Below are 27,880 nucleotides of genomic sequence, written 5' to 3' on the forward strand. Positions count from 1 at the left end.
CTATTTTATTACTTGGTAGACTCTCCTGAGGACATTAAATTGACTCTTGGTAAAAACTTACTTATTGCAAAATATTTTTCTTTATGGAACAATAGTTATTCAGACTTAACATCTTACAGTTGCTGCTTTAACTAAGTGCTAGAAGATGGCTGTTACTCAGCCACCGGCTTGCATTTACACTAATTACTCTTTATAATCTAGACTGATAAACAGAAGAAAAAGCTCAGATTCTCCACATTTTTGCATATTAAGCCTAGACATGCATAAAAGCGTGATTTTTTTTTTTTTCCCTTTTTTAATTGTTATTCAAAGTCCTGCTTATCTTTAAAGGAGAGATGATTTTGCAGGAAAAAAAATGTGACAAAAGGACATTTTTTTCTAGTAATAATGTATAAAAAGTTACTTGAGAGAGAGATGTTTCTAAACAAGTACATTCTTGGGAAAGAACTGGGAGACAGAAAATAAATTCCATCAGTTTCATTTATATGACAGTTCCCTTGCCAGACACCCTACAAAGCTATAAGCTATACAGCTTGGCTTAGCAAGAAACAAACCTCCCCAGATATTTGCAAATAAAAAGCTGGGAAAAACTAATTGTTGAAATATCCTGACATTTTGGGGTTGGAAGGGTTTTCCTTGAAATGAGTTGATATCGGTTGAAGTGAATAATTCAGTCAATGTATGCAAAAAGTTTGTAGTAGTTCTTCAGAAACAGTGCATATAATTTGAAATTGCTCTTTAACTTAAAGGTTTTCTACCTAGCTCAATGCAGTGGGTAGCAATAAACATACAGGATTTAAATCTGCTAAAAAGTTTCTAAAAACGGACTGTTAATAGCTAAAGTAAATGCAAGTAGCTGAAGTAAATGTGAGATTGTGTCAGGAAGAGAGGTCTTGTAAGTCCATTTAATTGTCATGCCTTATTTGTTGAATCTACTTAATGTTTCCATGTGACTTCCCTGATCACATATCGTAAAGCTAGGTTAAGCTGTTAAATCTCTCTTCAGCAAAACCAGTGAAGTAGTTTGTATCTTTGACTCCACAAGTTGTATAGTTTAAGTGCCATGGAGAAAGCAGCAGGGAGGTGCGCAGTGCATAGATACAGCTGCTTTTGTTTTTCTGATTTTAATTGTTGCAGATATATAGATAATCTTTAGTAAAAGATATTAATATGTCTGAATATTGGAGCCTGGTAACTGAAGTTTTCTTCTTGTTGCTCCCATGATATCAGATGATGGTATCATCAGACTCTTGGTATCCATTTAATCTCATCTGGATAAAGGTTTTTCATGTAGCCACCTCACAAACTAATAATCTTTTCCTATGCTACAGTTATTAGTACTAATATTGATAAATCTTGTGTGCTATTATGTTATTTGCTGTATAGTCTTAAAATCCTGCTATCTGGCAGAATCTCACTTGCCTCTTGGCTGTTTGTCCTGCAGAACCTAAGTGTTTCACTTGGGAATACTTCAGGGAAATACTCCTTCCTCATCATCTCTTCCCAGGCTTTCTATGCTTTGTGCAGCAGGTCACGTTTCTGGTAGGCTGGGCAGCAAGAAGGGGGCCTGCAGGAGGTTGGGCTTCAGCTCCTTCTGGCAGAGGTGTGTAGGACTTGCCTCGTGTAAGCAGTATGCAAGAATGGCAATACTGAATGAGATGACTTGGAGACTAAGCTTCATCTGCATTGTGCCCTGGATTAACGTGGCCTCTTGTATGAAGGAAACAATTGTTTTTCAGTGCTTTGAGAATACTGCTGCTTTAAAAAAGAATCTAGATCTCAGCAGCATTGTTGATGGCTAGTTTTATTTTCCATGACTGAAAATATGTTGTGCAAAGTAGCAGTCACATCATGGTAGCCAAATTCTGTTTCAAAGTGAAATGTACAGCTTTGATGACAGTTCTGCAAAGACCATTTAATTGTGTATTCTTTCTATCCTTTATACAGGCAACACTTAATGAAGTATACACATTACTGATGTCCATCCTGCAGAGAAATGAACTGTGAGAAAATTCAAGCAAACATGTTCCAACTGTTCATAGAGAGGATTGCGTAAGTTACACATTGTGTTTCCACAGAACTTTCCCCACAATTTGCTGCTGCTCAGCATGTACTTCACTTAGCTTCCTCCAATTACAATTGCAAACAGAAAAGCTTTCCAGTGCTAACAGACTCGTATGCTTTCCTGGCGCTTTGGAGCCACGTGTTCCAGCAACAGCTGGGTACACTGCGCTGGTACAATATAAAGGCAACGTCAATCACCTGCTCTCATTTTTTAATAGCTCCCCTCTGTGGTTCTTATTCTCCATCACTAGAAACTTGGTTTAAAGGAACTTTACTGTATTTCAAGTACAGTTTAATCCATTTAGATGGATCTCCTTCATAGCAATGGCGTGCTTATCATTCAGCATTTACAGAGGGACTACAGGGCTTACCAGGATTTGCTTAATTTTATGTCACACGTTGGCGATCCCCGGAATATATTCTTAATTTATTTTCCTCTTTGGTTTCAGCTCAACCAAGTGGTTGGTACTAAAATGATATGGGTGGCAGTCATTGGTGATTGGTTCAACCTCATATTTAAATGGTAAGAAGTTGGAATTATTTTAAAGTATGGTATTTTTAATGATGGTTACGATATGTGCCTCAAGTTTAGAAAACTTTCTGTGAATAATGTACTAGTAGACTTTGCCCTGTAACTGTAAAACAGGAAATCACAATGAAGATATTTAACATATGTTTGAAATGACATTTTGATAAGACAAGAACATCTCATAGAACTATTACAGAATAATTTTGGCAATATAGCTCTTTGTATTCCTTGTAAGAGTATTTATCATGCTTTACTGAGGCCTTTTCACATAAAAATAACATGTTTCTGCTTTTTTTTTTTTTTTTTTTTTGGCAGGATTTTATTTGGCCATCGCCCATACTGGTGGGTGCAAGAAACAATGATTTATCCCAATCAGTCAAGCCCATGCCTTGAACAGTTTCCTATAACATGTGAAACTGGACCAGGTAAGAAATACTGGAGATTACATTAGCACATTTAATAGAGATAGTGGCTTTTGGAGGGAGAGGGTGTGATTTACATGATATACAAATCTCAGAGCTCATGTCTAAAATTGCAGCAGAACACAGGAAGAGATGAAGAAATAAAATGTGATAGATTTGCTTTAAAAATAACTCCTACTAGAATGAACCAGTCTATCAGTGAGGAATTTAAAACCTGTGTCATGGGTTCAGAAAGAGTGATTCACCTGCTTTGAGAGATCGTTTTTAGCAACAGTTGCAGTGCCAATGTCATCACCTTGGGAAGAGAACTACCACATTGTCTAAGAGGGTTCCAAAATAGAGCAGCAGGGCATTGAGTTTGAGGGCTTGTGCACTATTGCAAGGATTATTCAAACCATTAAGAGGTAGTAGGTGGTTAAGAGTAAATAACAATAGTGTCAAAAATCAATCATGTAATGTATCACAGGTGGAAATGGAATCCCTCTTCCCAGAATCATACACTGGCACTGAACGGGGGGGACATACACTACGTGTACAAATATAGGGGGGGAAAAAATAACATTTCTTAAAAAAAATGCACCTTTTTCATGTATTTTCACTTTTTTAATGTCATTGTCTTCTCTGGGGAACTCAAATGCAATATTGCTCAAGTTTAAATGAGCTTGTGCAACTGTCCTGGGTTCAGCTACAGCAGTCATTTTTTCTCCTTCTTAGTAGCTGGTGCAGTGCTGTGTTTTTGACTTTCAGTCTGGGAACAACACTGATAACACCGATGTTTTTAGTTGTTGCTAAGTAATGTTTACTCCGATCAAGGACTTTCTCAGTCTCATGCTCTGCCAGGGAGGAGGGGAAGCCAGGAGGAAGCAGAGGCAGGACACCTGACCCAAACTGGCCAAAGGGGTATTCCATACCACAGCACATCATGCCCAGTATATAAACTGGGGGGAGCTACCCGGAAGGCCCAGATCGCTGCTCGGGTCAGGCTGGGTATCGGTTGGCGGGTGGTGAGCGGTTGTGTCCTCTCGCCTTTTTATTCCTCTTATCATTATTATTGGTAGCAGCAGTGGTTTGTATTATACCTTAGTTACTGGAGAGCTGTTATCTCAACCCGTGGGAGTTACATTCCTTCGATTCTCCTCCCCATCCCTCCGGGAGCGGGGGGAGGAAGGAAGAGGGGGGGAGTGAGCGAGCGGCTGCATGGTTCCAAGTTGCCGGCTGGGCTTGAACCACGACAGCATCCCTGCCTAATATGAAACAAGGTAAACTTGCTTGGAGCTAACTGGCTGAATTCAGTTGGATTCATTGAATTCATGGTACAAGAAAATACTGACTGTGGAAACGAATGTGCTTAGTGCCTCGACAGTGCCACTGCAAGCTTTTTTTTTTTTTTTTTTTAGAGCTGTATTTCGTTAACAATATTGTGCGTTATATCCCATTGTAATTTTGAACTAGAAGCTTAAGCCCTTGTACCAGGCAGGTTTATAATGCATGGTCTATATGTGATCTGCAGTCTGTTTCGAGTGAATTCATTTGGGACCTAACCCAAAGTATTAAAGTCCTTCAGATATTTTCAAAAGCCTTCAGAACTGAGCCCATTCAGCAGCATGTAATTCCAAGCCCTGGCTAAGGAACCAGTCAGTGTGTTTCATTTTGATTCATTGAACCAGAAGGTTTTTCTTCCTGAAGTAACAAGTCATTCCTGTTTCTGTCCAGTGGGTACAACTGTCATACTGATTCCTGAATTTTTCTTATAATGACCACATTTTCTCCCACCTCCAGATTTGCCCTTGACAATCAACAATAATATCTCAGACACCTTTCCCTCATTAACAAGAAGAGGTGCAGTCAGCACAGCTGTTAGGTGCACACAGTCAGTGTATGAGCCTACACTGTACTTCCCACACTTTTTAAATGTGCAATTTACATGAAAAGACTAGAGAAGCAGCCGCAGGCATGAGAAAGGCATATCCAAATACTGCTAACCCCAAACTCTGTGGCTCAACAAAAGGCAAACTGTTGTTTTCCTTCAAACTAAAAGAACTGTTTATACGATGACATGGCAAGCAATCTAGGAACTGAATTTGGTTTGTACTTCTGGAATGAACTGAACTAAAACCCTGCAGCTGTCTTTTCTCTGGTATTTGTAAGATTTTGAGAATATAAACCTTAAACTGGAGCTTATGCTGCTTCTAGTAGGTAATTTGCAGATGAGCTATGAAACATTTTTCCTAGATTGTTTTCCTCGATGGCAACGAAGAAGCTTTCCCAGTGCTGATATACAACATTATGGTTTCCTTATCAGTGATATCTGTTCTGTTGTGAGGTTTAGAAGTGTACATATGTTCTGAAATAAACAAAATAGTTGGTAGCTTGACTACTAAAGATACTGCCAAGGAGAGTACCGAAAATAAGTTCAGGGAGACGGAAATCATTGTGTTTGTCCTCCTTAGACATTCCCGCTTTACTGCTTCAATGAAATAATCTTTTTCTTTGCAAGCTACCATGTAGCGCTGAATCATAATACATTCTTCAGCCAAAATGTTTTCTTCTGACAGTGAAATAACCCTGTCCCTTTTACTTCTCTTTTGTTTCCACAGAAAGCCAAGCTGTAGAAGTCTGGTACAGACAGATTCCAATTATCTAATTTTCTCTCCTTCCCTGGTGAACAGGGGAAAAGAAGTAATTTTAGGAATCGTATCCCTTGCATCATGCCAGCATACTTTGTATTTTGGTGATTTCCATGGTTGTAGGAACTTCCCTGTGGCTTCATATTGTTTCCAGCAAACTTAAAATTTTACTCATTAGATTAAAACAAATTACACATGTATTGTTATACCTGGACTAAAAAGAAATCACTGTTGATCTCTAGAAGAGTGTGTTCCTTGTTATAGACTACTGTGAATACAGCCATTACTCTGGTACGTTACAACATCATTTCATGTGCCAGTTCCACTAATAATTTTTCCAAGCTATTTTAAGTTGTACACCACCTTAAAATTTATAAAATAAATCAAAGTAAAGCATAAAGACACAGTTCTTCCATCACACTTCAGATACAGTTCTCTATTTATTACAAAACTCCCTAGAATGTTAATTACCTATAATATTACTAATGAGACACAGATCACAATCACAATTGCTAATGCCATGGTAATTGGTAAAGCAGATAAAAGGCAATTTGGAAGGGCTGTCTTGAGTTGTACTGGTAATTTAGTTTAGAATGTTAGAAAGAGCTAAATCTCGCTGTTGCACCTTTAATTATGAGGTAGCCTATTTAAAACCTGTCTTAGCCAGTCCTCATATATAACTTCTATATTACAAGCCCTAAGAGACCCCTAGGTGCTATTCTTTTAAAATAAATACATAATCACAATCCAAAGCTAAGTAATAGAAAAATTCTATGCTTTCCGATCAAGACACCAGCGTAAGATGGTTAAGCTGTTACCTACTTGATTTCAGACAAATATTCTGGATTCCCTTTGGATGAGTCTTCTGAAAAAATTAGCTTTTGAGAAGCAGTTGATTTTCTTCCAGCCTTTGCTAACCATTTTCTTTCTGATTGATTGGGTGCCTGAGGATTAGGTGCCAGTAGACATTTTCTATACAACAAGTGTTATGGAAACATTTCCTTTTTGCTTTTACTAGGAAGCCCATCCGGACATGCTATGGGATCTTCTTGCATCTGGTATGTAATGGTCACTGCAGCACTTAGCTACACAGTTAGATGGAAAGATAAATCAGCAGTTAGCCTTCACAGGTCAGTGTCACCACTATTCTGACTCATGCAGATATTTCTTTATATTCATGCTCTGTTTTAACAGACTTACTTACTTTAACAAAATATTCACGGTCTGCACTGGCCAGCTTGTTAAAAAAAAAAACCAACACAAAAAAAACCCCAACAACAAAAAAACCCAACTGTTTATTATGATCTGCTTCAGCTGAAAAGAAAGAATATTCAGAGGATTTATCCATTTGTATAGATTGGTGTTTATTAATTTACAGTCACTGCATAAAATCTCTCTGAATCAGCTTCTGTTAAAGGTTGTTTACTGCTTTGATGGTTGCTGCCTTGGCCCATTTTAAAGCAAATGTGCATGAAGTTGGCAAAGGTCAGTGCAGCATCTTACTCAGCCCTGTGGGGAACTTTTATAACTGCTTTGATGGCTGTTGTTTCCAAGGTTGTTCCCATACTGTGTGAATTTTGTCATCAAATAATTGAACTTTTGTATTTTAGATATGACTTTATGATAAGAAGTATGTTCAAGGTACTAGTCCTAATTTAATTCACCATTGATGACTTTTATTGCTAAAACCATGGTGGCATCTTGGGCCTAAAACTACTGGGATGTGTTCCTGCAGCCATAGATGTGGCTACAAGAGCAAACAATCTTGATAATGTTTTAGTACTGAATTCTGGTTGTTAATCACCTGTTTGCAAACTTTTCTACTTGTCACCCTCTGCTTGGTAAAAATATGAGCCTGACACAAAGGGGCCTGGTGTAAATTAGTAGGTTAAATCTTGTCTTAATTTTATTTTTCCCTTTTAGACTGACATGGTCATTCCTCTGGAGTATTTTTTGGATTATCCAGATCAGTGTGTGCATCTCGAGGGTATTCATAGCAACGCATTTCCCTCATCAAGTTATTCTTGGAGTATTTGCTGGTAATGCTGCTAGTTTTTCTTTTCAACGTGTACGCAAAATCTGAGAAAAATAAAGTATGAGAGATGGCAAGAGATTTTTAGTAGTGCTACTTAGCTTGCAGCTCTGGTGGGTGGTGCTCTTCTCTCCCCAGAAGGATTGTGATGACAGCCTAACAGTAAAATTTGTGAGTTATCTGCTGTCTCTGTAATTCACATGAGGAGTGAGACCTTGTGCATGTGCCATTTGATGCTGCACACTGCCACAGACTAGCTCCACCTGGTGTGGCTGCACCTGATCTTTATCTGTGTGGAAGGGATCAGAGAGGGAGTTGGTCCTCTTACAGGGAAGCTATTTGGTTCACTTCAAATGGTGTCCAGGCATAAACTACCATGTGTGCAGTGTGGACAAGCATGGGGCCAGAGGCCTAGAGAAAAATGCAAACTTGCAGTGCAACTCGCCAGCGTGATTTAAGAAGCTAATGAATGTTTTTCAGAGTTAAACATGTTTCAGATTGGTATTTAGGGAGTTCAGACTATGAACAATCCCTCTAGTATCTATCTGATCTTGAGGAGGGTCTTGACCTGAGCATTGGGTGCAGGCTGCCTGCTCCCACTCTCATGGATGCACAGCAGCCTGGGCAGCACTGGCTGAGAGCCAGCAGTCCAGGTCTCCCTTTCCATAACCAGGATAAAATGAGTAAGAAGGATGTTCTGTGTCTTTTCCTTCAGTAATCAAAGCCTGTGTTGGAACTGGTATTGAATTCTGCATTGCTGGGGCCAGTCTTTGCGTGAGGTACTATTTTGGAAAGGGAATGTTCTAGTTTACATCTAATATTTGATAGGTTGTCATCCAGGAGGTGCAGTCAGACCTAAGTTGTGCTTCATATCAAAGAAGCCATGTAGTACTTGGTGTTGAATTTCTTTTTTTTTTTTTCTAAATTACCATTTTCAAGAAGGAAAAAAGGTTTTGTACTGTACTACAGAAATGGTAAATTGTATGTGTATAGATACTTATCTATATATAAAATACGTATCTTCCAAAGTCAGAGTCTGCAGGGGCACTGTAAAAAGTGCTTCTTCAAAGTATGAGTATATTGTTCCCTGTAACACTGAGTTTCTAATCTGCAGGCATTCTGGTGGCAGAAGCATTTGAGCATACCCCTGCTATTCAGACAGCAAGCTTGAGAATGTACATCAAGACAAACTTGTTTCTTTTCGTCTTTGCCCTTGGCTTTTATCTGGTCCTTAAGCTTCTTGATATTGACTTGCTGTGGTCTGTTCCAAAGGCCAAGAAGTGGTGTGCCAACCCAGACTGGATAAACATTGACACAACTCCATTTGCTGGACTGGTGAGGAATTTAGGTGCACTCTTTGGCTTAGGTCTTGGAGTTAATTCTGAAATGTTCATCATGAGCTGCAGAGGTAAAAATAGCTGTAAGATAAGTTTCCGTGTGTTGTGTATAGCTGCTTCTTTAGCTACACTGCAGCTGTATAATTTTATTAAGATACCTACTCATACTGAATATTTGTTCTACATTCTCTCTTTTTTTAAGAGTGCAGCTATGCCTCTGACTGTAGTTGCCTTGGTTCCGTACTGTATCCACTCATTAATGAGGACAACTGAAAAGAAACTTAATTAGATACAGTTCCCAGATGGTTAGCAATGGGGGGATGGATATGAACTGATCAAGAACCCTCACCAAAAGGCAGTTTTGCCAACTCATTTTAACCCAAGGGGATGCTGCTGCATCTTTCATGTGCTTCTGGTAAGTAACTAGTGCACCCAACACCAGTGCATTCAAGAATGACCTTGCCAGCTCAGAACTAATTGCTGATTATTTTTTTTTCCTAGAAATATTGCAACCACACTGCAGTATGGTTAGAAATGATCCAATACTCTAGGTCATAACAAAGTTTTAAAGTATAATCAACTAGTTTTATATAGCTACTTGGTGGTCTTTTAGTTCTGTCCATCTCCAGCTAGATGGTGCTTTGAGCCTCAGTTGTACATAGTGATACTCAATATTTAATTTTTTTATATATAGATAGTTGTATATTAAACTGCTAGAGAAGGGTGTGATAGTATCACACCCCCTCCAACTGTACAGCTGTACCAGGCACTGTGAAAAAGGCCAGCATAGTTATAAACAAGGCTTTAGAGTTAACTTACTGAGCTTCCTGAGCAAAACAGCTTCTGATTAAGCCAGATGAGGGGGAAAAAAAAAAAAAAGGAAGTTTATTTCTATTAGACTCCGTAGACGATATTTTTGCACTACTGTGTGGCTTTTGTCATTTCTGCTTCTTGAAAGTGGTCACATAAATCGTGAATGATACAGGTTACACCTTTGATGTTGAAAATGCATAAATACGGTGTAACGAAAGTTTGGGTTTTGTACGTCTGCACAGAGCAACAAAGGAAGAACATTGTCAATAATGAAATCATCTCAGCATATCACCTTGAGAATGTTGTTCAAGCTCCGTATTGCAAAGGTAAACTAGTCTAGTTCTCTCAGGTCAAGTCACATGCCTGAATCGCTGGTAGCAGTTGAGTAAATCATGACAGTGTGATTGCAGACTGTCACTGTAAGTTTATATTCTTGTCAGCTTTGGTTACCTAAGCACACAAGTAATTGATATGTTAAATATGTTTGCTATATAAAATGGATACTCTAAATAAGCAAAGGCAGGTATTTTCCTTGTTTATTCATTAATTAGCAGTAAGGCTTAGAAGATTTAAATATGATACTGCTTCTAGACTTCCAGTTAGATGTGTGATAATTGAAATGGAACGAACCTTACTTAATGGAGAAAATAGGTGAATAGTTGGATTTGGCCCTTAAGAATGAACATGGTACAAATTACAGAAGCAAATCTGAAACAGGCATCCTTACTCAAGTGCCTGCTAAGCCTGCCTTAAGAAAATTAATCATCTGGTTTTAACAGCCTGAGGAGTATTGTGCTTTATGCATCTCCTGGTATCTTCTTAGATGGTTCTCTAAACCCTTTTTTCCCGCAGCAGCTGGCCTGAAGCCAGTCTGTTCTATAATTGTGACTCCTGAAGCAAAATTACTAAGCTAATGGGACTAGAAGCAAATAATGAAGTGTACAAAGACAGCTATGACAGTTGTTTCTCTCATGTTCAAGTTGCTCTGTGCTTTGTTATTTCCTACTGGTGAGGTGGCCTACAGAGGCACCATGAAACTCTTAAGTTGGTCTGGGTATCCTTCTCTTCCTTATTCCTGGCCAACAGTAAGGGATTTGTAGGAGCAGATACCACATTTGTAAGTTCCTACCACATGAGGGTCTGTGCTTCTCAATACTGACAGAAGAATCATGGGATAGACACAACCATAAATGTAGAATGACGATGAGTATTTCTGCAGTGTTGTTCTAGGTCCTGTACAGACATGTGAGAAGACAGGGGTTCTCACTTGCTTTCTTGGTGCCCAGTTAATTCTGCCCACAACATCAGTGCTTTAGGGAAAGGGACAAAGATCAGTTTCCTGTCTGAACCACCTCTTACTCTTTCTACAGCTATTAAAACATTACTAAACCCAAGAATGGTGGGGAAACTGAGTAAATTAAATTACTTTGATTTTTATCAGTAACTTCAGAAATGAACCTATGGATAAAGTAATGACAGTAGAGTAAGACACTTTCTGTCTGAGCTGAGTGTGTTGGGCTGTAGTTGTGTGCAGCTGCCTGAAGAATCTCCAGAGAGGGCTACTGAAATGTCTAAGTTAGTTAGCCAGAGTGGTGGGATAAACAAGTATCAGGTTATAATGTTGTATTTTGATAGAACTAGAATTGTAAATTAGGATCCAGCCATTTAGTGGATGCAGTGAAATAGGCCTTCATCTCCCTTCATTGGGCTTTCGTGAATTTATCAGAGTTAAAAATTATGCTTCGAGCCTTATGTAATAAGATTGTGTGGCACCCTAACTAAGAGCTATTAATAATTGTTTAAACTGTTACTTCACCAAACTTTTGCAGCCTTTCATATAGTTAATATTTGGAACAGATTGGGAGTGTGGACACTTGCACAATTATGGGCTGAACTACTCACTTTTGCTAATACGCAGCTTCTCAGCCGCCCCATTCCCTGTTATGGCTTCCTGATGGAAGGACTGGCCACAGACAGGCTGCTCCTGCCCAGAATAGTCTAGCTTGAGTAGGGGCTGTATTTGCAGAGTAGTTACTCAGGTGTCATCCCAAAACATATTTATCCAGAGGAATAGGGTGGTGAGAAAACCAGATCATGCAGTTACCAGGGACCATGCAGAGAAACATACAGCAGGACACACCAACCACCACCATCACTTCTGTCAAGACTAGTAACTCAGAGTTGGCTCTGCAAGGCATAAGCAAATGCCTTTGGCTCTGCTCTTGTCACTAAGCTCCAGGGCTGGGAGATCTTACCTGTGAGGCAGCTGCAGAGGAAAGGCCAGTCCAACTCTGTGGTGTGCAGTCAAGGGTTGTCACTCATGCCCAGACACACTGTGCAGGTCCACTTGCACTTTAATCCCTTCACACAGGTACTGAAGGGCTTTATAATCAAGTGGTCAAAAGCACACAGATAGGAAGTGGCAGGAGATGGCACCCAAAAATTGTAATACCAATGTGTTTGTGTACAGCATGATTGTTGTCTGTTCTACAGGCATACTTCCTGATATACAGCTCCCAATATTTACTAGTTGCCTAAAAATAGGATGGTTGTATGATGAAGAGCTGTAGTAGTACTTCCCAGTGGGGCCCATGTAGCTGTGCTCCTGCAAAGAGATGGCAGGCTCCTTTGGAGGCAGGGACTACTTAGTTGCATTGGCCTTCTCTGGACAGCAGACACATGTGAGAAATATGATCCAAAATCACAGAAATACTTGTTACTTGCTGTAAGATACCCATCTACTTGTCTGAAGGGGAAGAGGTGAAGCACTAAAGCACAAGAGCCAGTAAAAAAATACAATTTATTGGTATAATTTGGGCCACAAAAGTGGTGTTCTTTATGCAAAAAGAATTATGGACTAAGTATCTGGTCACTATAGTTTTTAATAAAAGCCTAATATAAATTAAGTATCTTACAGGTATGTCAATAGGTTATTCATAGTCACTCTGTCAGTAGTTTCAGTCCTGAGCCATCCAACTAATTATTGCTCTGAAACATAAAAAGGCTAAAAAGATTAAACCGTGAGGCAAATAATTCAGCTTCCTCTTTCATTTTCAGTTAAAGATTAAAACACAGACTTCCTTGGCAAAACAGTGTTTCAGTGTCAGCTATGTGAGTTCAGCTGGGTCTGTTGAAGTAATTCTATTAATGGAGTTGTACAGAAGTTGAAATTGTTTCTTTCTGCCTGGAATTAAGGGATGTATCCTAATAAAGTGTTTGTCCTTACAGCTCCATTCAAGTTTGCAGCAGTTGGTACTGTGGTATGGATTTATAAGGAACTCCATTGTGCTGGGATTTGTTCTAAAGTGGGTCAACCTGCCCCCCAGCTGCAGCTTTTAGGACATGAAGAATGACTTTTCCCATTAATACTCTGTGATTCAAAATCAAGATTTAAATTTTGAAAGAAATTTAGACTTCCTGTCTCTCTGCTTTGTCTTCAAGGGCCTAAAAGTCACTAAAGGGAAGAGTCCTGTTGTCCTGCACACAATAACCAATAACATATTTCAGAGAAACATGCGATAGACCTTATAACAAACTGTTACAGGGACAAGCTTCTGCCAGAAGATACTTCCTGACCTTTGCCATTTCTTAATTAATTGTGCCTCTGTTTATCAGCTAATTAAGGTTATTTTTTTCCACCTTTACTGAATATACTTAGGATTTCTGTAAAAATCCTCATCATAGTCTTTCCTTCTGAAAAAAGAGGACATATTACCCATCACCATCTCTATAGAAGTGTTTTAGTAACTGTGATGATTAACTGTTGGATTTTACAGTGATTTAACTAAAGCATTTATTCCTATTCAAAATCTATTTGACAGTTTTGATCTGAGCAGTGAGTGTAGGGCAAATGATCCTCACCAGCTTCTGTTACTCTCCTTGACTGCTTCCCTTACTTGTTTGGAGCTGCCTTCTTTGTAAGGACAGGGCTTTGTTGAAGGGGCACGGCCAGACCAGGCTCAGGGCACCAGCGTGTTATTGCTGTCACAGCACACAGCAGAAGCCCAGCCTGACAGGTAAGATGTGAAGGCGTGTAAGGGTGGGGGTCTGTACCCACAGCCCAGTAAGGGTGGCTGTTGTAATCCTCTGCAGACCAAGGAAAGATCTGATCCCTTCAGATACACAGCAGTATTCTCAGTATTCTTATTTAGCTTACCTAGCAAAGTGGCAATTTCCAGAGCAGTAGAGCAGAGTCTTCCCTGATAGCTAGTTGAGGAAAGACAGGACTGTGCATCCTAACTGCAGGTGGTGGCAATTCCCCTGCTCGCCAGCGAAGATCTTGCCCATTTTCAGGCTTTTTTCCCCTTAGTAGTGGGCTGAGGTACTTCCTGAATACATCAGACTATGCTTAGTGCCCTGCATGTGCCTGACAAGTGTGCATGATGCAGAAAGCTACATACATTTAGGGTACCGAAGAACTCACAGTGTTGTAGAGCAGTTTGTAGCACAGTGGGGTCCGAACAGGGAAAAGGAATCTTTCACATTTAGAATACAGTGGCTTAGCTAATTGGGGCTCCAGTGGTAACAAGCTTGTAGTAAGCTCCTTGCATGGCCATCAGTTCATCGTGAGTGCCTCTTTCAATGACGGCTCCTTGTGACATGACAGCAATGATGTCAGCATTCTGGATCGTGGACAGGCGGTGGGCAATGACAATGCAGGTACGCCCTTCTCTGGCCTTATCCAGTGCCTCCTGCACAGTCTAAAGGCAACAGACCAAGTGTCAGAGTGAAAATATGCAAACTAAAGAGAGTCAGAGCTGGAGAAACGTGATTGCTTCAGGTTAATTAACTGTGTTTGTGCAACACTTGTAAAAGTGACTGCAAGGCTAAATCAGAGGTTCTGTTAGTAGGTGTACTTAGCTGGGTTTATTAGCAGTACAAAAAGGAACATCCTGGGGTAAAGGCTGGACTTGACTTGATGATCTTAAGCAGCTTTTCCAACCTAGTTGATGCTGCTTCTATGATTCTGTGACAGGTAAACATGGACAGCAATAGAAATTAAGGCACGCCTTTATTAACTGACACAATGAATGTCAGCTCAGTGGATCTTTTTAAATTTCCATCGTTTCTCTAATTAGGGTGTAACCAAGTTAAGCAAATTACTGCCCAAGTTCTTGGCCCCCTCACTGCTGTTTTTATTGGACATTCGGGCCCATTATTTGTATGCTTGAATATATTTTAGTTTATTAAAGTGCAGAAGCTGTATTTATGAGAGATTCCCACTGAATGCTCTGAAACCCAGGGAATAAGCATGCACGTTTCTGGAAGGTGCTGCCTGTCACTGGCAGTCTGAGAGCCCATGCAGCTGGCAGCTTTTTTATAGCTATGCTTCCTGGATCTTTCTCAAAACCCATTAAAGGTGTAAGTAAGTGCTGAATTAACAATGGGACACAAGATTGCAGTCATGTAATGGAGCATGTTGGGATTTCTCTAAAGAACAGAAAAAGGCATTGTAAATTGTAAGCTATTGTATTACCTTTCCCTTATTGCCTATCCCTGAACATTTACCTTTTCACTTTCTGTGTCCAAGGCAGATGTGGCTTCATCCAGTAGTAAAATCTTAGGATCTCGTATGATGGCCCTCGCTATAGCAATGCGTTGTTTTTGCCCACGAGACAGCTGGGATCCTTGAGCCCCAACATTAGTTTCGTATTTCTGAAAATACACAAAAGGCAGATTTTATTTAGGTGGAGGCAGAGATATCAGTGCACAACCTGAAGGAAGAGCAGGAGGAGAGAGGTGAGAGCACTGAGCATTGCTGCCTCCTCCTTCAAAACCGTGTACAAGTGATAGACATGGCCGGGGAGGTCATGTGCAGTGGGGGGGGGGGGGGAAGCACTGTGATGGGCCTGGAAGAAAACTCTGATAGCAGGACATTGGCTGATTTGTCTGAGGCAAAAGAAATCCCCCACCCTAGATTTGGGAGAAGACTCTGAAAGCGACTGAAGGGCTTTCCAGACAAGTGTTTGGTTTGGGTGCCTAAATTTTATCTTTTGATTTATATGATTTCAGTGCATTTCAGTACTGCTGAAGTGCACATAAGCAGCAAGCTTCAAAAGTTTCTGTCAAAGTATCATGCCCTGGTCAGAAGGAAAATCTCCCACAGTATGGAACGAGATTTGTAACACTTTGACTGGTGAACTGTGCTGTGGCTTTTCTCATGTCTGTGGCTTTGAAAAGTCTTTTCTCCTAGTTCAGAGTTGTAACCTCTGATTTCAGTTTTATAAATATTTGTCTACTCTGTAAAAATCCAGTAGCAACTCATGCCCAAACCCTCCGGAACGTAATGAATGGCCGTGACACCCTCTTTGCTCCTACTGTTACGGCAGGAAAAGTAAATGAAAGGTATACATGTGGAGCAACTTCAGCTGGACTCAAAGCAGTTCCCACTGCAATAAACACCAAGCAGATGAGCTGTAGGTCCACACGTGAGGCCTCACAGGTACTTACATTAGGCAGTGACATGACAAAGTCATGCAGCTGAGCCTTCTGGGCCGCTTCTATGACTTTTTCCATCGTCACTTCTTTGGCGGTACTGCCATATTTGATATTGTCAGCAATGCTGCAGTCAAACAGCACAGGCTCCTGGGACACGATTCCAATTTTTGATCGAAGAAACTGCACATTTATTTTCGTGGTGTCGTGTCCATCTATTAACTACCAGGAAATAGGAGAAAACTTGAAACATAATTCCGAAACAACAACCTGCACAAACCATACAGTTTATAACAAAAATAAATGATTTTGACATATTACTAAAATACAAACACAACTGGCTTAAAGTGATTGGAAGACTCTTCTTATCTTTGACTCCTTTGTGCACAACATGCATTTTCTGGGTATGTCTGTGATCCAGCCAGGCACCAGACCATTTGCTTAATCTTAAGGAAGTCCAAGGTGAACTATTTAACTGCTTAGGGCTAGGAACATGCTTTGTTGCCTTCCTGGCATAGCAATTGCCACACTTATATTTTCCAAAGAATGAGAAATCAAACTAGATGGTCAAATATTTACATGGGGAAAAGATAACAAAAGTTTTTTAAGCTATCATTAACTAAAGGACTAGAAGGTAAATGTAGACAGTGTCAACCTGCAAGAAGGCTGCATGTTGAAGCTATATATTTAGGGATGTTCCAGACTCTTTTGCTCCATTTGGACTTAATTTTTGCTTGTGCTCCCACAATAAGTGCCACACATTGTACATTTCATACAGCAGTTACCAAGGCAAATGCCTACAACCTTCATAATACACAGGGGTACACCTGAGGCTTGTAGTATTCTGACCTTGCCTGAATACATCTAAGATGATATTTGGGAATCGTCCAAACAGGCCAGATGTTCGAGAAGGAGCTGAAGCCCCAAGGTGCATATGTACCTGCCACCACTCCTAAGCTGCACAGTAGGACACGTTCAGAAGAGTCTTTCTAGCATTGCTGAAAACAACAGCATGCAAACAACATTTCCGTTGCTTACCACACGTCCTTTCTCTGGGTCATAGAACCGCTCCAGAAGCTGGACACTGGTGCTTTTACCACAGCCACTACTTCCAACAAATGCCAATGTCTGTCCAGGCTTAACAGCTACAGAGAGTCCTTTCAGGACCTGAGTATCAGGCCGAGAAGGGTATGTGAATTTACAGTTAAGAAATTCAATGCTTCCCTTGAAATCATCCTGGTGAATAAAAGAAATGAGAAAGACACTACAATGAGCTTCAGCTCAAAAACTGAGTTGTAAAGTACAAAGTAACTCTTCCTCAGACCTCATTCTTACATCTCTCATTTAAAACACGACATTTGTACTTGCGAAATTAGCCCAGAAAGAGCAGTAAGAACAATACTGGAGTAACTGTCCTAGAGATGAAGCCATTAGACATAACACTGTAGCTCTGCTTCCCCATACTGCCTGAGGCATCAACTGGAAATAGCATTGCCTCGCCAATGGGTAAGTTATTTTAATACAGCCACTGTGTAAGTGTAAATCTGGTGACAGGCCAAATAATACAGCCGTGCAAACAGTTGGATTTGGTAAAAGAATTCAATTGAAATTTGCAGCGTTAAATCAATACATGAATTCAGGTCAGTTTTCCCAGAACTCCTAAAAAGCTCTGTTAAAAAATTCTGAAGGAATCAAGATACTTAATTTTCATGGTTTGACATAAAATACTTAATGTATTTAGTTCATAACAATTATTTCAAGCTTTCATTTAATTCTGAAGTAAGTTAAATGAGAAATAAACTTCAAATTTTCCGTGTCTGACTTTTCAGTTCCCCAAAACTTGAGCATTTTCATTTTATCTGACTCAGAGATGATTTGCCTCCTCATGAACACCCCCAACATCTTGATGTGAATGGAAAAAACGCCTCCACTATAAGCTAGCTATAGTTTTACATGCAAACTGTAGAGCTGAAAGAAAAAACATCCTATCCTGTGAGTCATCCAGATTGGTCCTCTTCCAATTTACAGGAGTTTTACACTGACAAATTCCCGATAGTCACCCTTAATATTCTTCTTGCTGTCTAGTACAGAGATCACTGCTTCCAAAAGAGCAAAGACAAGTAACAGTTATACATTCAGCATAACCTTCTTGTAAAGCAGTTATCTTCATGGACTTACAAAGCTCTGTTGCAGCATTAGGGCTTACACTGATCTGAACGACATCACAAATTACTCAGCTCCACACTTACCCATTTTTCCCCTTTTTCACTATAAACACTGATTTTAGGAAGCCGACACTGACAAATTCCCAATAGTCACCCTTAATATTCTTCTTGCTGTCTGTCTAGTACAGAGATCACTGCTTCCAAAAGAGCAAAGACAAGTAACAGTTATACATTCAGCATAACCTTCTTGTAAAGCAGTTATCTTCATGGACTTACAAAGCTCTGTTGCAGCATTAGGGCTTACACTGATCTGAACGACATCACAAATTACTCATCTCCACACTTACCCATTTTTCCCCTTTTTCACTATAAACACTGATTTTAGGAAGCCGATCAACCAGCTGGAAAAGGCGTGCAGCAGATGTTTTGGCTTTGGCATAGTTTGGGGTATAGGAAGAAGCTCTTCCTAAAGCAGTTCCACTGGTCACGATAGCAGAGATCACCCTGTGCAGAAGAGGAACATAGTCATTCCTGGGAAGCCATAGGGAAACTGGCCACTACATTGAGATCATGGCTGCTGGAGATGAGCCTGCTTCTGGCTCGAGGCAGGTGCTCACCTGAACACAAAACTGTAATGGAGTCCTTCAGTGTCAACTAGAAACCCTCCGTATCTGTAGGAGACAGCGTTGGCAATGAACACGATGCTCTGGGCAAAGCCAAAGCAGAGTCCATAAACGTGCGCTTTTTTGACGGCAGCTCGGTAGGGCATAACCAGGTTCTTCTCATAATTGTTGACAAACATTTTCTCTTTGCCTATCCCAGCTACAGTCCTGATGTTAGAGAGGGCTTCACTGGAAATCTGGAGGAGAAAAAAAGAAAATGGGTAAAAGCTCCTAATTTTTACTTGTAAAAGTAGAGTGTGTTCTTTCACAAATGGACGATTCTTTCACGAACACAGGGCACTAATGACACAGATAAATGTGTTCAGATATGATACCGACTGCCCAAGTATCAGCCAATCTAAAGAGAAATCCTCCTACAAGCAATTGCCTACTAACACCCTCACTAGTAATGCTCTGTCTGCTCCACTAGAGCTAAGTTACAAGCTCTTGCTTATTACTTATTTCACGTAATATGAATAAATGGGACATCCACAAAGGCAAAAATGGTTTTAGGAAAAGGTGTTTATTTCAATTATTTTGTTTCACTTATAGCAGTAGGGAGTTAGAAGGGATGCTATCCCCAACTTCTATTTCATGAATTAAACCCACTTGAATTTACTACGTATTCTCACTTGCTCCCTCTTATGTCCAAAAAGCCTGATGAGGTGGAACAACTAAATAGAAGGTGACACATTTATTCCTCTAACATCAGTGACACCATTTCCAGGATTTTTACCTTGTACATAGGCAAAGAGTAAGCACATTATTGCCTATGTGCATAGAAAGATGCAACAAAGGAAATTATGAGATAATTGCCATGGAAACTTCTCTGGAGCTTTAATTAATTGTAGGCTTTATATTGGGGCTTTGTTGCTGGTCATAATTTGGGTCCCCAAGAAATAGCACTACAGTTTCATCTATAGCAGTAAACTGACTGTTTGTTGCTTGATCCTAATTTTACCCTACTTAATTTTATTAAGAAATAGGTTTAAATGCTGTAGGTTGCCTGGACTTTGATAGCAGCTTCACAGTGTGACACTTTCCTTTGGGAACCCATAGGCTGGTATGTGGCTTATGAATGTTTTTAGCAAGTAGGAAGAGATCTGAATATAAATCACTAAAAATATTCCATCCAAATTCAGGGCTTTTTTTCCTGGCCAAAATCGAGTGTCGAATCTCTTGCATCATGGCACAATGTGAGGGAGCTGGTAAGTAGATGCTGTGAATTGGATCGTTGGGGCTGTGCTTTTCCATGTTTAGCATGGCTGATGAGCAATCACTGTGGAAGAACTCAAAAGAGTATTTAGCATTTGAATGCAGAGCTGGCAACTAAATTAGCAAATAACACCAGACCTAACTGGTGTTATCGCCAAAACTGCTGAAGCACTGAGTGCCCTTTTCATCCCAGCAGCTGGGTCATTCTCTTGAATAAAAGCTGATGCCCTGACTCATTAGTGAAGTTTCTTTCCTTGTCAAGACACTATTTTGATTCTTCACTTCTTGTAAATTATTTTGTAAATAATTAAACCACTCTGAATGTGGGCAATTGGTCAGGTCTTAATTCTTCCTTGGCCTTCTGGAACTGAAGACTGTTCCTAACAGCACCCAACAGTGGCCCGTAAATGTACTGATTTGATTAACGATACCAAAGTCATACTAATTCACATAATGCCTTTTGTATATTCCAGAAGTCTGCATGTATAGGTAGTCAACCAGCACGTGGGGTTTTTAAGTTCTGTGCCCCCAGTCATGACATACTTCTTTAAATCACACCCAAAAATGGGAATTGAGAGCTGAAGATTTGCTGCTTCTGGAGATGTCAAGAAGGGCGGCAGCAGGGTAGCTGCAGCAGGCAGTGGAAAGAAACAGTCAGTAGCTGCAGGGCAAAGGGCTCCAGGCCATGTGTTTGCTCCACACATTAAGGGCAAGAGGAGGCTGAACGTAGCTCAGAGCTCAGATGGGTAGAGGGAAGGTTCAGATGGGGCAGGGCGGAAGGTGGGATGGGTAAGACATTTGCTGGGCAGAACTTCGACGTAGGAAGAAGGAGGATGGGGAGGAGTGGGTACTCTTCAAGAGCAATTTTAGGATCGGTTTAAGTAGCTCTGCAGAAAGCCGATGTGAGGCATTGAAAATGTGAAAGAAAACGTGGGTGGGCCTGCAAAGCTTACTTTTTCTGATGCTAGAAATGCGGCAGCATAAAGCAGGGGAGAAGGTTCAAGTGTTACTCCAAGGGGTGTAACCTGAGGCAATCTTCCTCACTTTGCCCATCTCCTAAATCCCCTGTGTTTCTGATGCAGCTCAGTTTCTGCACAGCTGCATTAGGTATATTTTAAAAGTATTAGGTTCTGAGTCATGTGCCAGACCTTAGTGACCCAGAGCTAAAGTTAAAGGAGTTTGCGTGTTTCAAAGGCAGCAGACCTCAGAGGAGTGAACCCATGAAAAAATGCTATTCCTTTCTCGTGTCCCTACCTTATCCTTGCTTGGCACCTGCGCTGGAAGTCTGATCAGCCAGTGCAAACTACATAAACCTATCCTCAGCCTTTGGGTGAGGCAGTTCACAGGGTCTTGCAGCCATTGGAGCATGGGATGCTGCTAACCCAGATACTGGAGCTAGAATAACAAGGAGGGGAGCTTTAGTCGGGGGTCACTGAATTCCTTGTGTCCCATGGTGGTTGGTTTAATACCCACACAGGTGTGTTTTCGCCCTGGAGCAAAATTTAAAGTCCTGTGAGAAAATGCTAAGTCTCCTGCTACAAATTAACAGGAAAAAAGGATAATGCTAATCTGAATTTAAAAAATAGAGATTTATATACTAACTGACAAATGAGAATGGATAGAATTTGAACTCTTACAATCCATACCAGTAATAGAGTTACGCCTGTGATCTAGCAGCACACACTGATGGAGAAACTGGTTCACTAATAGGGCCCACTCAACAAGCAATTCTGTTCTCTCTAAAATACACACTGACCTGGGTTCAGTGCCGAATTCTCAGGTGGGAACAAGTGAACAAGTACCAGTGCTCTCTGAGGACAGCAGCAACGAATGGGTATTTAAACAAAAGCCAACAAAGGTGAGGCAGATTGCTGAGACATCTCTGACCACCAATTTTGAAAAGTCAGGCATATTCCATGCAGCAAGTGCTTTTGCAGTTAGGGGGTTCCCAGTAGTGTTCTGATGATTTGACAAGTTGAAATACTAGAAGTTATTTGCAAACCATTGCCAGTTTCATGACATTTGGACTGCTGATGGCCCCAAATGCCTGATTTTTCAACTACCCGTGACTGCAAATATAAATTAGTTTTTAAATAACATTACCCGTCCAGTAGCTTCCAGTGCTTTCTTGTCCTGAGCAGCAAATCCTGTCAGCATTTTAGCCTGCGCAGCTCCAGATAAGGCCAAAAATGGCAGGAAACACAGTATAACTAAACTCAGCTTCCAGCTGAAGATGAAAGCAATGATCAAGGCCACCCCAATGTTGGTGAAAGAATTGACAATCATTCCTATCTGCGATCCAGTTGCCTTCAAAGAAAAGAAACAGAGATCACAGAATCATCACAGAATCATAGAAAGGTTTGGATTGGAAGGAACCTTAAAGCTCATCTAGTTCCAAGCCACTGAGGTGAGACTGACTGGCCTGTAGTTCCCCGTATCTTCCTTTTATAACTGACATACTGACAGAAGCTTTTCTTGTTGCCCCTGACATCCCTGGCCAGACCAAGTTCTTCCACAGCCTTACCTTTCCTAACCTGATCACTGGCTGCTCAGACCACTTCTCTGTATTCCTCCCAGGCTACCTGTCCATGCTTCCACTATCTCTAGACTTCCTTTTTGCATGCGAGTTTGTCCAGGAGTGCCGCGTTCACCCACGCAGACCTCCTGGCATTTTTGCCTGACCACCTCTTTGTCAGGATGCATCACTCCTAAGGCTGGAGTTGGTGATCCTTGAGTATTAACTAGCTTTCTTGGGTCCCTCTTCCCTCCAGGGCTTTATCCCATGGTACGCCTACTAAGCAGATCCCTGGAGAGGCCGAAGTCTGCTCTTCTGAAGTTCAGGGTACTGAGCTTGCTGTGCGTCCTCCTGCCACTCTAAGGACGTTGAACTGATTGATTCTGTACTTAGATACATGATGACTTGTATTCCAATAGTAACTTCAATAATCTTTAAATAAATTTTCCTATGAAACTTTAAAAAACTCTAAATGGTATTAAAATACCATCAAGCACCAATGACTGCTGACTGCACTGCAATTTAGCTAGTTTGAATATACTGTTTCCAGTTAATTGTATCAAGAGAAGGACTACAAATGTCCACTATTCCTTTCACCCACCAAACTTTCCATTGAAGAACTCCGAAAATCGTTTCTAATGATTGTGAGAAAGATCATATAACAATTTTCATTAGTTCCCTTGGCTCCCTGGAGAATTCCTCATCTGAACACTCTGATAATTTTTCCATCTAGATTTAAATAACACACAGAACCGTTTGCAACTTACCTATTAACAACAAATTCTCACCTGAGCTAAAATCAGTAAGAAACAGCACCAGAAAGGATGACTTTAAAGTTGCGTTTCTGCCTGTCTCTTTATTAAGGAAAAATTTTAAATATGCCTTTGACATCACATTTATTGAATGCGTTCACGTTCTCCTTATGTAGTTCAAGAACACTAGTCTTTGTAATAAACCTGATTTATTTACTTTAAAGTTATTTTCTTTCTTAGCAGTGAACAGCAGCCCTAGATAGGAACCTGGTTGCTATGCATTAGGGAAAAAAAACATGCATTTGATATCCCTAATCATTTTCAGTCAAATTCATTTGCAGGATGTGAGCTTGCAGCACAAAATGCTCATCACCTCCTCTGACCTGCAGCAGTAGGATGTGGCCATAGAGGAAGGCACACGTCCCAGCTCTGCAAAGGGAGCAGCCACCAGGCTGCTCTTTCTTGGATCCTGCAGCTCTAATACCCCCCAAACACTCTTACTCCTGGTGCAGATGTAGACATTTTCAGACCTTGGACACTTGTGTGCATCTTCTCACCTTCAGCTCACTTTGCAATAGTAGCATTTGGCCAAGCTGTGTGTCAGGCAGTGAAAGGTGGAGACCACTACTGCTCAAGTAGCTCTGTTTTTTTAACCCTGGAGCTGTGGGTTAAATGGTTGTGCCTCACTGCTCTACCTGTGCTTAGAACTACATGTCCTTTGGAAGGCTATAAACAGTTCAGTCAGTGTTTTACAAGTTTGTTTATTTCAATTAAAATGTGCCCTGTCAGTGCCTGTAAGAGCTGGAGCTGAAGAGGTTTGCACCTGGTTTCTCCGATTCTGTAGGTACTGCTGCTGACAGGGAGTTTGGGAACCTCTTAGTTAATTTGTCTTTTAAATTCTTAAAACCTCCATTAACAGTTTTGAAAAACTAACCTACCATCTTCAGTCAAGCTGAAACAGGGCAATTTTTGTAACAAAGGAATCTCTATGTTTCCTTCTTCGTTTCAAGAAAATTGCTTGCATTGGAGCCAAGTAAAATGGCATGTGACTCACTTCTACCAAAGCATCAGTTCAGATAGGTAATATTTATAGCACAGTATGATCTAAGCCTCACCTGCTAAGGAGCACAATGCATGGAGTTAGTGGTTCAGTTTCCCAAACACCCATCAGTAAGTCCCACTGAAACTGGCCCCAGCTGGAGCATCAGCCAGTCCTGTAAACTGTATTTCAGGTGGACTATCAGATTAAATAAAAACTGTCACAACAAGCGTAACACCATGCTGGAAACTTGAAAACGTGAATAGTGATGCATGTCACTAAAATACCAGTCTGACACGCTTTTGAAATAAACACTTCAGCATTGTGGCAAAAAGCTAATTCATCTCCAGGAAAAAAAAAGAAATTAAAACTTTTGCACTGAATGCTCCTTCTTATTCCATTGATGGTTGGTATTTTATTGACTTTTTTTGTGTTCTGATTCTGGTAATACAGGCAGGAATAATGGGAAGTAAATTGTGACCCTGTTTGTGCTTTTAGGTAAATATAATGATAACAGTTCCAAAGTGAGAGTCTGTGATCAATGGAAACAGATTAATTGACTGACCAAGGACTGGTCTACACTGACCTTGCCAGAACACACATTCAATCAGTGCTTATAGTAAAACAATTCTTAAACTACCAGGTCTTACCCCTTGGACCTGTGAGGCATCTGTTGCAAGTCTTGTAGTCAAAGCACCAGGGCTGTTCTTCCGGTCGTCAAACCAGCCAATGTCTTGCCCCAGCATAGACTGGAAACCAATTTTTCTTAACCGTCTTGTAAGCAGCTCACCAGACTTGGCAAACGTGTAACCCTGGGGTGCACAGGAATAAACACAGACATTGTACAGAAAGAGATACCCACAGAGTAAGGGATCAAAACCAAAATGTACCTACATTGGACTGCTATTACCTGTAGAAACTGTGTGAAAAAGGAAAGAACTCCAACAAAGACAAAGAGCAGGCAGGCACCATTGATCTGGGCTCTCTGTTCTTCTTCATCGAGAATGGAGAAGGTCTTTGGGGAAAAAAGAAAAAAAAGAAAAAAAAAGTGGCATCATATTCGAAGTGTCAGGTTTGGTGTTTGTGAAGTTTGTGAAGTCTGTTCATGGCTCACTACTGCTCACCCTAGAACCAAAGCCAGAATACAGAACTCTCCCTCACCCCTTGCAAAGGCCCAGTTCCTCATTTTCCTGAGGTGAGCCTGGGCACAACATAGTGGTTTTACTCCTGTTAAACAACAAGTTTATTGTACTCAGTGTCTGCACATGCTGCTATTACTTGCTCCCCATCCCTACTTGTAATTAATCATACCGTCACTCTAAACAAGATCCGGTGTGATAACCAGAGAACAGCAATGAAGTAAACAGCATAGTGACAAGCCACAGTGCAGCAGCTCCCTTACCTCCTCTCTGATCTACGCCAAATGCAATTTTATTGGGTCATACAAAATGAAGTCTGTGTAAATAATTGTAACATAGCGTGACTCTCCCTGTACAACACTAACGGATGCTGTAATTGCCATAGGTAGGCTTCAAGAGGATCTTACTGTCTTTTTACTGAAGGAGTGTGGATATGAGTGAGTCGCTCACTGCTGGGTACTTGAGAAAGAGCATTAGTGCTTAAAGTACAGCCCCTCCACCCCATTCTGGGCCAGTCTCCATGGTATTTTGCTTTTATCTCTTGTTCTGAATATCTGCTCTTCTTTAACACCTGCCAGTGCTACTGCCTGCTGCTGAAATAGTGGTCCAAATTTAAATAGCCATCCTTCAGTAATTCCTTTCAGTTAAAGCAGTTGATATGTAGGTCAGTTAACCTATCTGAAGTGGTTAAACTGCTTCTGCTACTTGCAGGTATGAGCCACAGCTCATGTTTGTACTTCTCCACTAACCTTAATTTAATTCTGATTTGATTTCATAGGTAAAAAACACTATAAATTGACTAATCTCTCAATCTGTTATCATAAGGTGTAATTACAAATAACCTGTGCATTTGACTTTTACTTTTATCGAAACCAGCTTAAATTCTTTCACGTAAGTATTTAACAGTAGAAAGAGAAGAAGGCATTTTCATCGTAGCTGCAAAATAGAAACAAAAATAAACTCACGTACTAGTCTTAAAAGGCGAACCCAAGTCATTTATGGTTCAAAGTGAGCTATGCATCAAAGTAACAGAGAGGTATCAGAGCATGAGGCTGGGAAAAAGAAATAGTTGTTCTGTAGTGGGAATTCTATTCCTACTTCAAGTATTTTAACTTTGTACTTTGGCAACAAAATAAGTCCTGCAAAATTGAGAATGATGATATCAAAAAGAGACTTAGTGTTTGAAGCTAAGAGCTGCTCCAATGCCATGTTGTCATACCTGCAGCAAGGCATGTCACTTTCTCAGATTAATCTTTGTTTAAAAATAATCACCAGGTATGCTTTAATCTGTCATAATAAGAACAAAACTACTGAGGTATTTGTTCCAAAGGCACACTGCGGATCTGAACTGATCGGAAAACATAGAATCATAGAATCAACTGGGTTGGAAAAGACCTTTAAGATCGTCAAGTCCAACCGTTACACATACCCAGTATTATCTAGTTCCTCATTCACTTTTGGGGACTTTGCTAAATTTGTCTTTCCATTTCATAGCTGTGGTGATTTTTCCCCTCACTTCCAAGCATATTGGTCCCAGAGTACAAGCCCACGTGTCTGTCACATCATTGCAGATATTGAGACAGCTTGGAAAGCAGATGCATATTCCATCTGCCTGACTGCCTTGGCACCAGGCAGAAATGTTTTAAATTTATGAATAATGAAACACAGATGTTGGACTTTGCTCATGTTCATTATGGCTTGGTTTTTTCTTGCAGCCTCTCTCCTTTGATGGACTGAGACCTTCAAGAGAAGGAATTCATCCATGGCAGTGAAGGCATTTAGCATTTTGCAGGATGATGTCAGCCCCAGACCTCCTACTGTTAGGAAATTTCTTTCAAAAAGGAAGCAAAGTAGATTCATTGCATAATGCACATAGCAGTGTCTCACCTGCCTCCTAGTGAAAAACAGAGTCCTTGGCATGAGGTCTAGACACTCAGAAACTGTTTGGAGGTTGCACACCTATGGCTAAAGGGCAAGCACATGGGCCAGAAGCCACTAAGTTGAACAACAAGGACTGGAAGGTCGTTTGCTCTGCCCCTCCCTGGATCTTAGCTAGCAAACATCAAGCTGTAAGTAAATGTGATTCAAAGTCCTGAGTAACTTCCCAGACAGAAATGTCTAAGCCAAAACAACC

General features: G+C 40.6%; 2 protein-coding genes across 5 annotated transcripts in view; one reads left to right on the plus strand and one right to left on the minus strand.

Annotated features, from left to right (window-relative positions):
* The first annotated feature begins 1,947 nt into the window (after positions 1 to 1,947).
* On the plus strand, positions 1,948 to 9,900 carry G6PC2 (glucose-6-phosphatase, catalytic, 2). Of its 2 annotated transcripts, XM_010017271.1 has the most exons (6): positions 1,948 to 2,248; positions 2,514 to 2,587; positions 2,909 to 3,018; positions 6,661 to 6,772; positions 7,566 to 7,681; positions 8,789 to 9,900. In XM_010017271.1, exons 2-6 carry the CDS (start codon positions 2,538 to 2,540, stop codon positions 9,298 to 9,300), a joined length of 900 nt encoding a protein of 299 aa, XP_010015573.1. In that variant the 5' UTR covers positions 1,948 to 2,248; positions 2,514 to 2,537; the 3' UTR covers positions 9,301 to 9,900. The 2 variants fall into 2 exon arrangements, with proteins under 2 accessions (XP_010015573.1, XP_010015572.1); XM_010017270.1 differs by lacking the exon at positions 1,948 to 2,248 and having other exon boundaries at positions 2,370 to 2,587; positions 8,789 to 9,300.
* A 4,423-nt stretch (positions 9,901 to 14,323) lies between these two features.
* ABCB11 (ATP-binding cassette, sub-family B (MDR/TAP), member 11) overlaps positions 14,324 to 27,880 on the minus strand; it is a 43,755-nt gene continuing 30,198 nt past the window's right edge. For all 3 annotated transcript variants that reach the window (XM_010017273.1, XM_010017274.1, XM_010017275.1), the window contains 9 exons: positions 25,518 to 25,622; positions 25,258 to 25,419; positions 22,405 to 22,608; positions 19,042 to 19,283; positions 18,772 to 18,928; positions 17,298 to 17,495; positions 16,275 to 16,481; positions 15,333 to 15,479; positions 14,324 to 14,524 (listed from right to left, as the gene is read on the minus strand). In XM_010017273.1, coding sequence (XP_010015575.1) covers positions 14,324 to 14,524; positions 15,333 to 15,479; positions 16,275 to 16,481; positions 17,298 to 17,495; positions 18,772 to 18,928; positions 19,042 to 19,283; positions 22,405 to 22,608; positions 25,258 to 25,419; positions 25,518 to 25,622 — 1,623 coding nt within the window. The remainder of the gene's footprint in view (positions 14,525 to 15,332; positions 15,480 to 16,274; positions 16,482 to 17,297; positions 17,496 to 18,771; positions 18,929 to 19,041; positions 19,284 to 22,404; positions 22,609 to 25,257; positions 25,420 to 25,517; positions 25,623 to 27,880) is intronic.

This window comes from Nestor notabilis, unplaced genomic scaffold (assembly GCF_000696875.1).
Source record: "Nestor notabilis isolate BGI_N333 unplaced genomic scaffold, ASM69687v1 scaffold12286, whole genome shotgun sequence".
Taxonomy (NCBI): Eukaryota; Metazoa; Chordata; class Aves; order Psittaciformes; family Psittacidae; genus Nestor; species Nestor notabilis.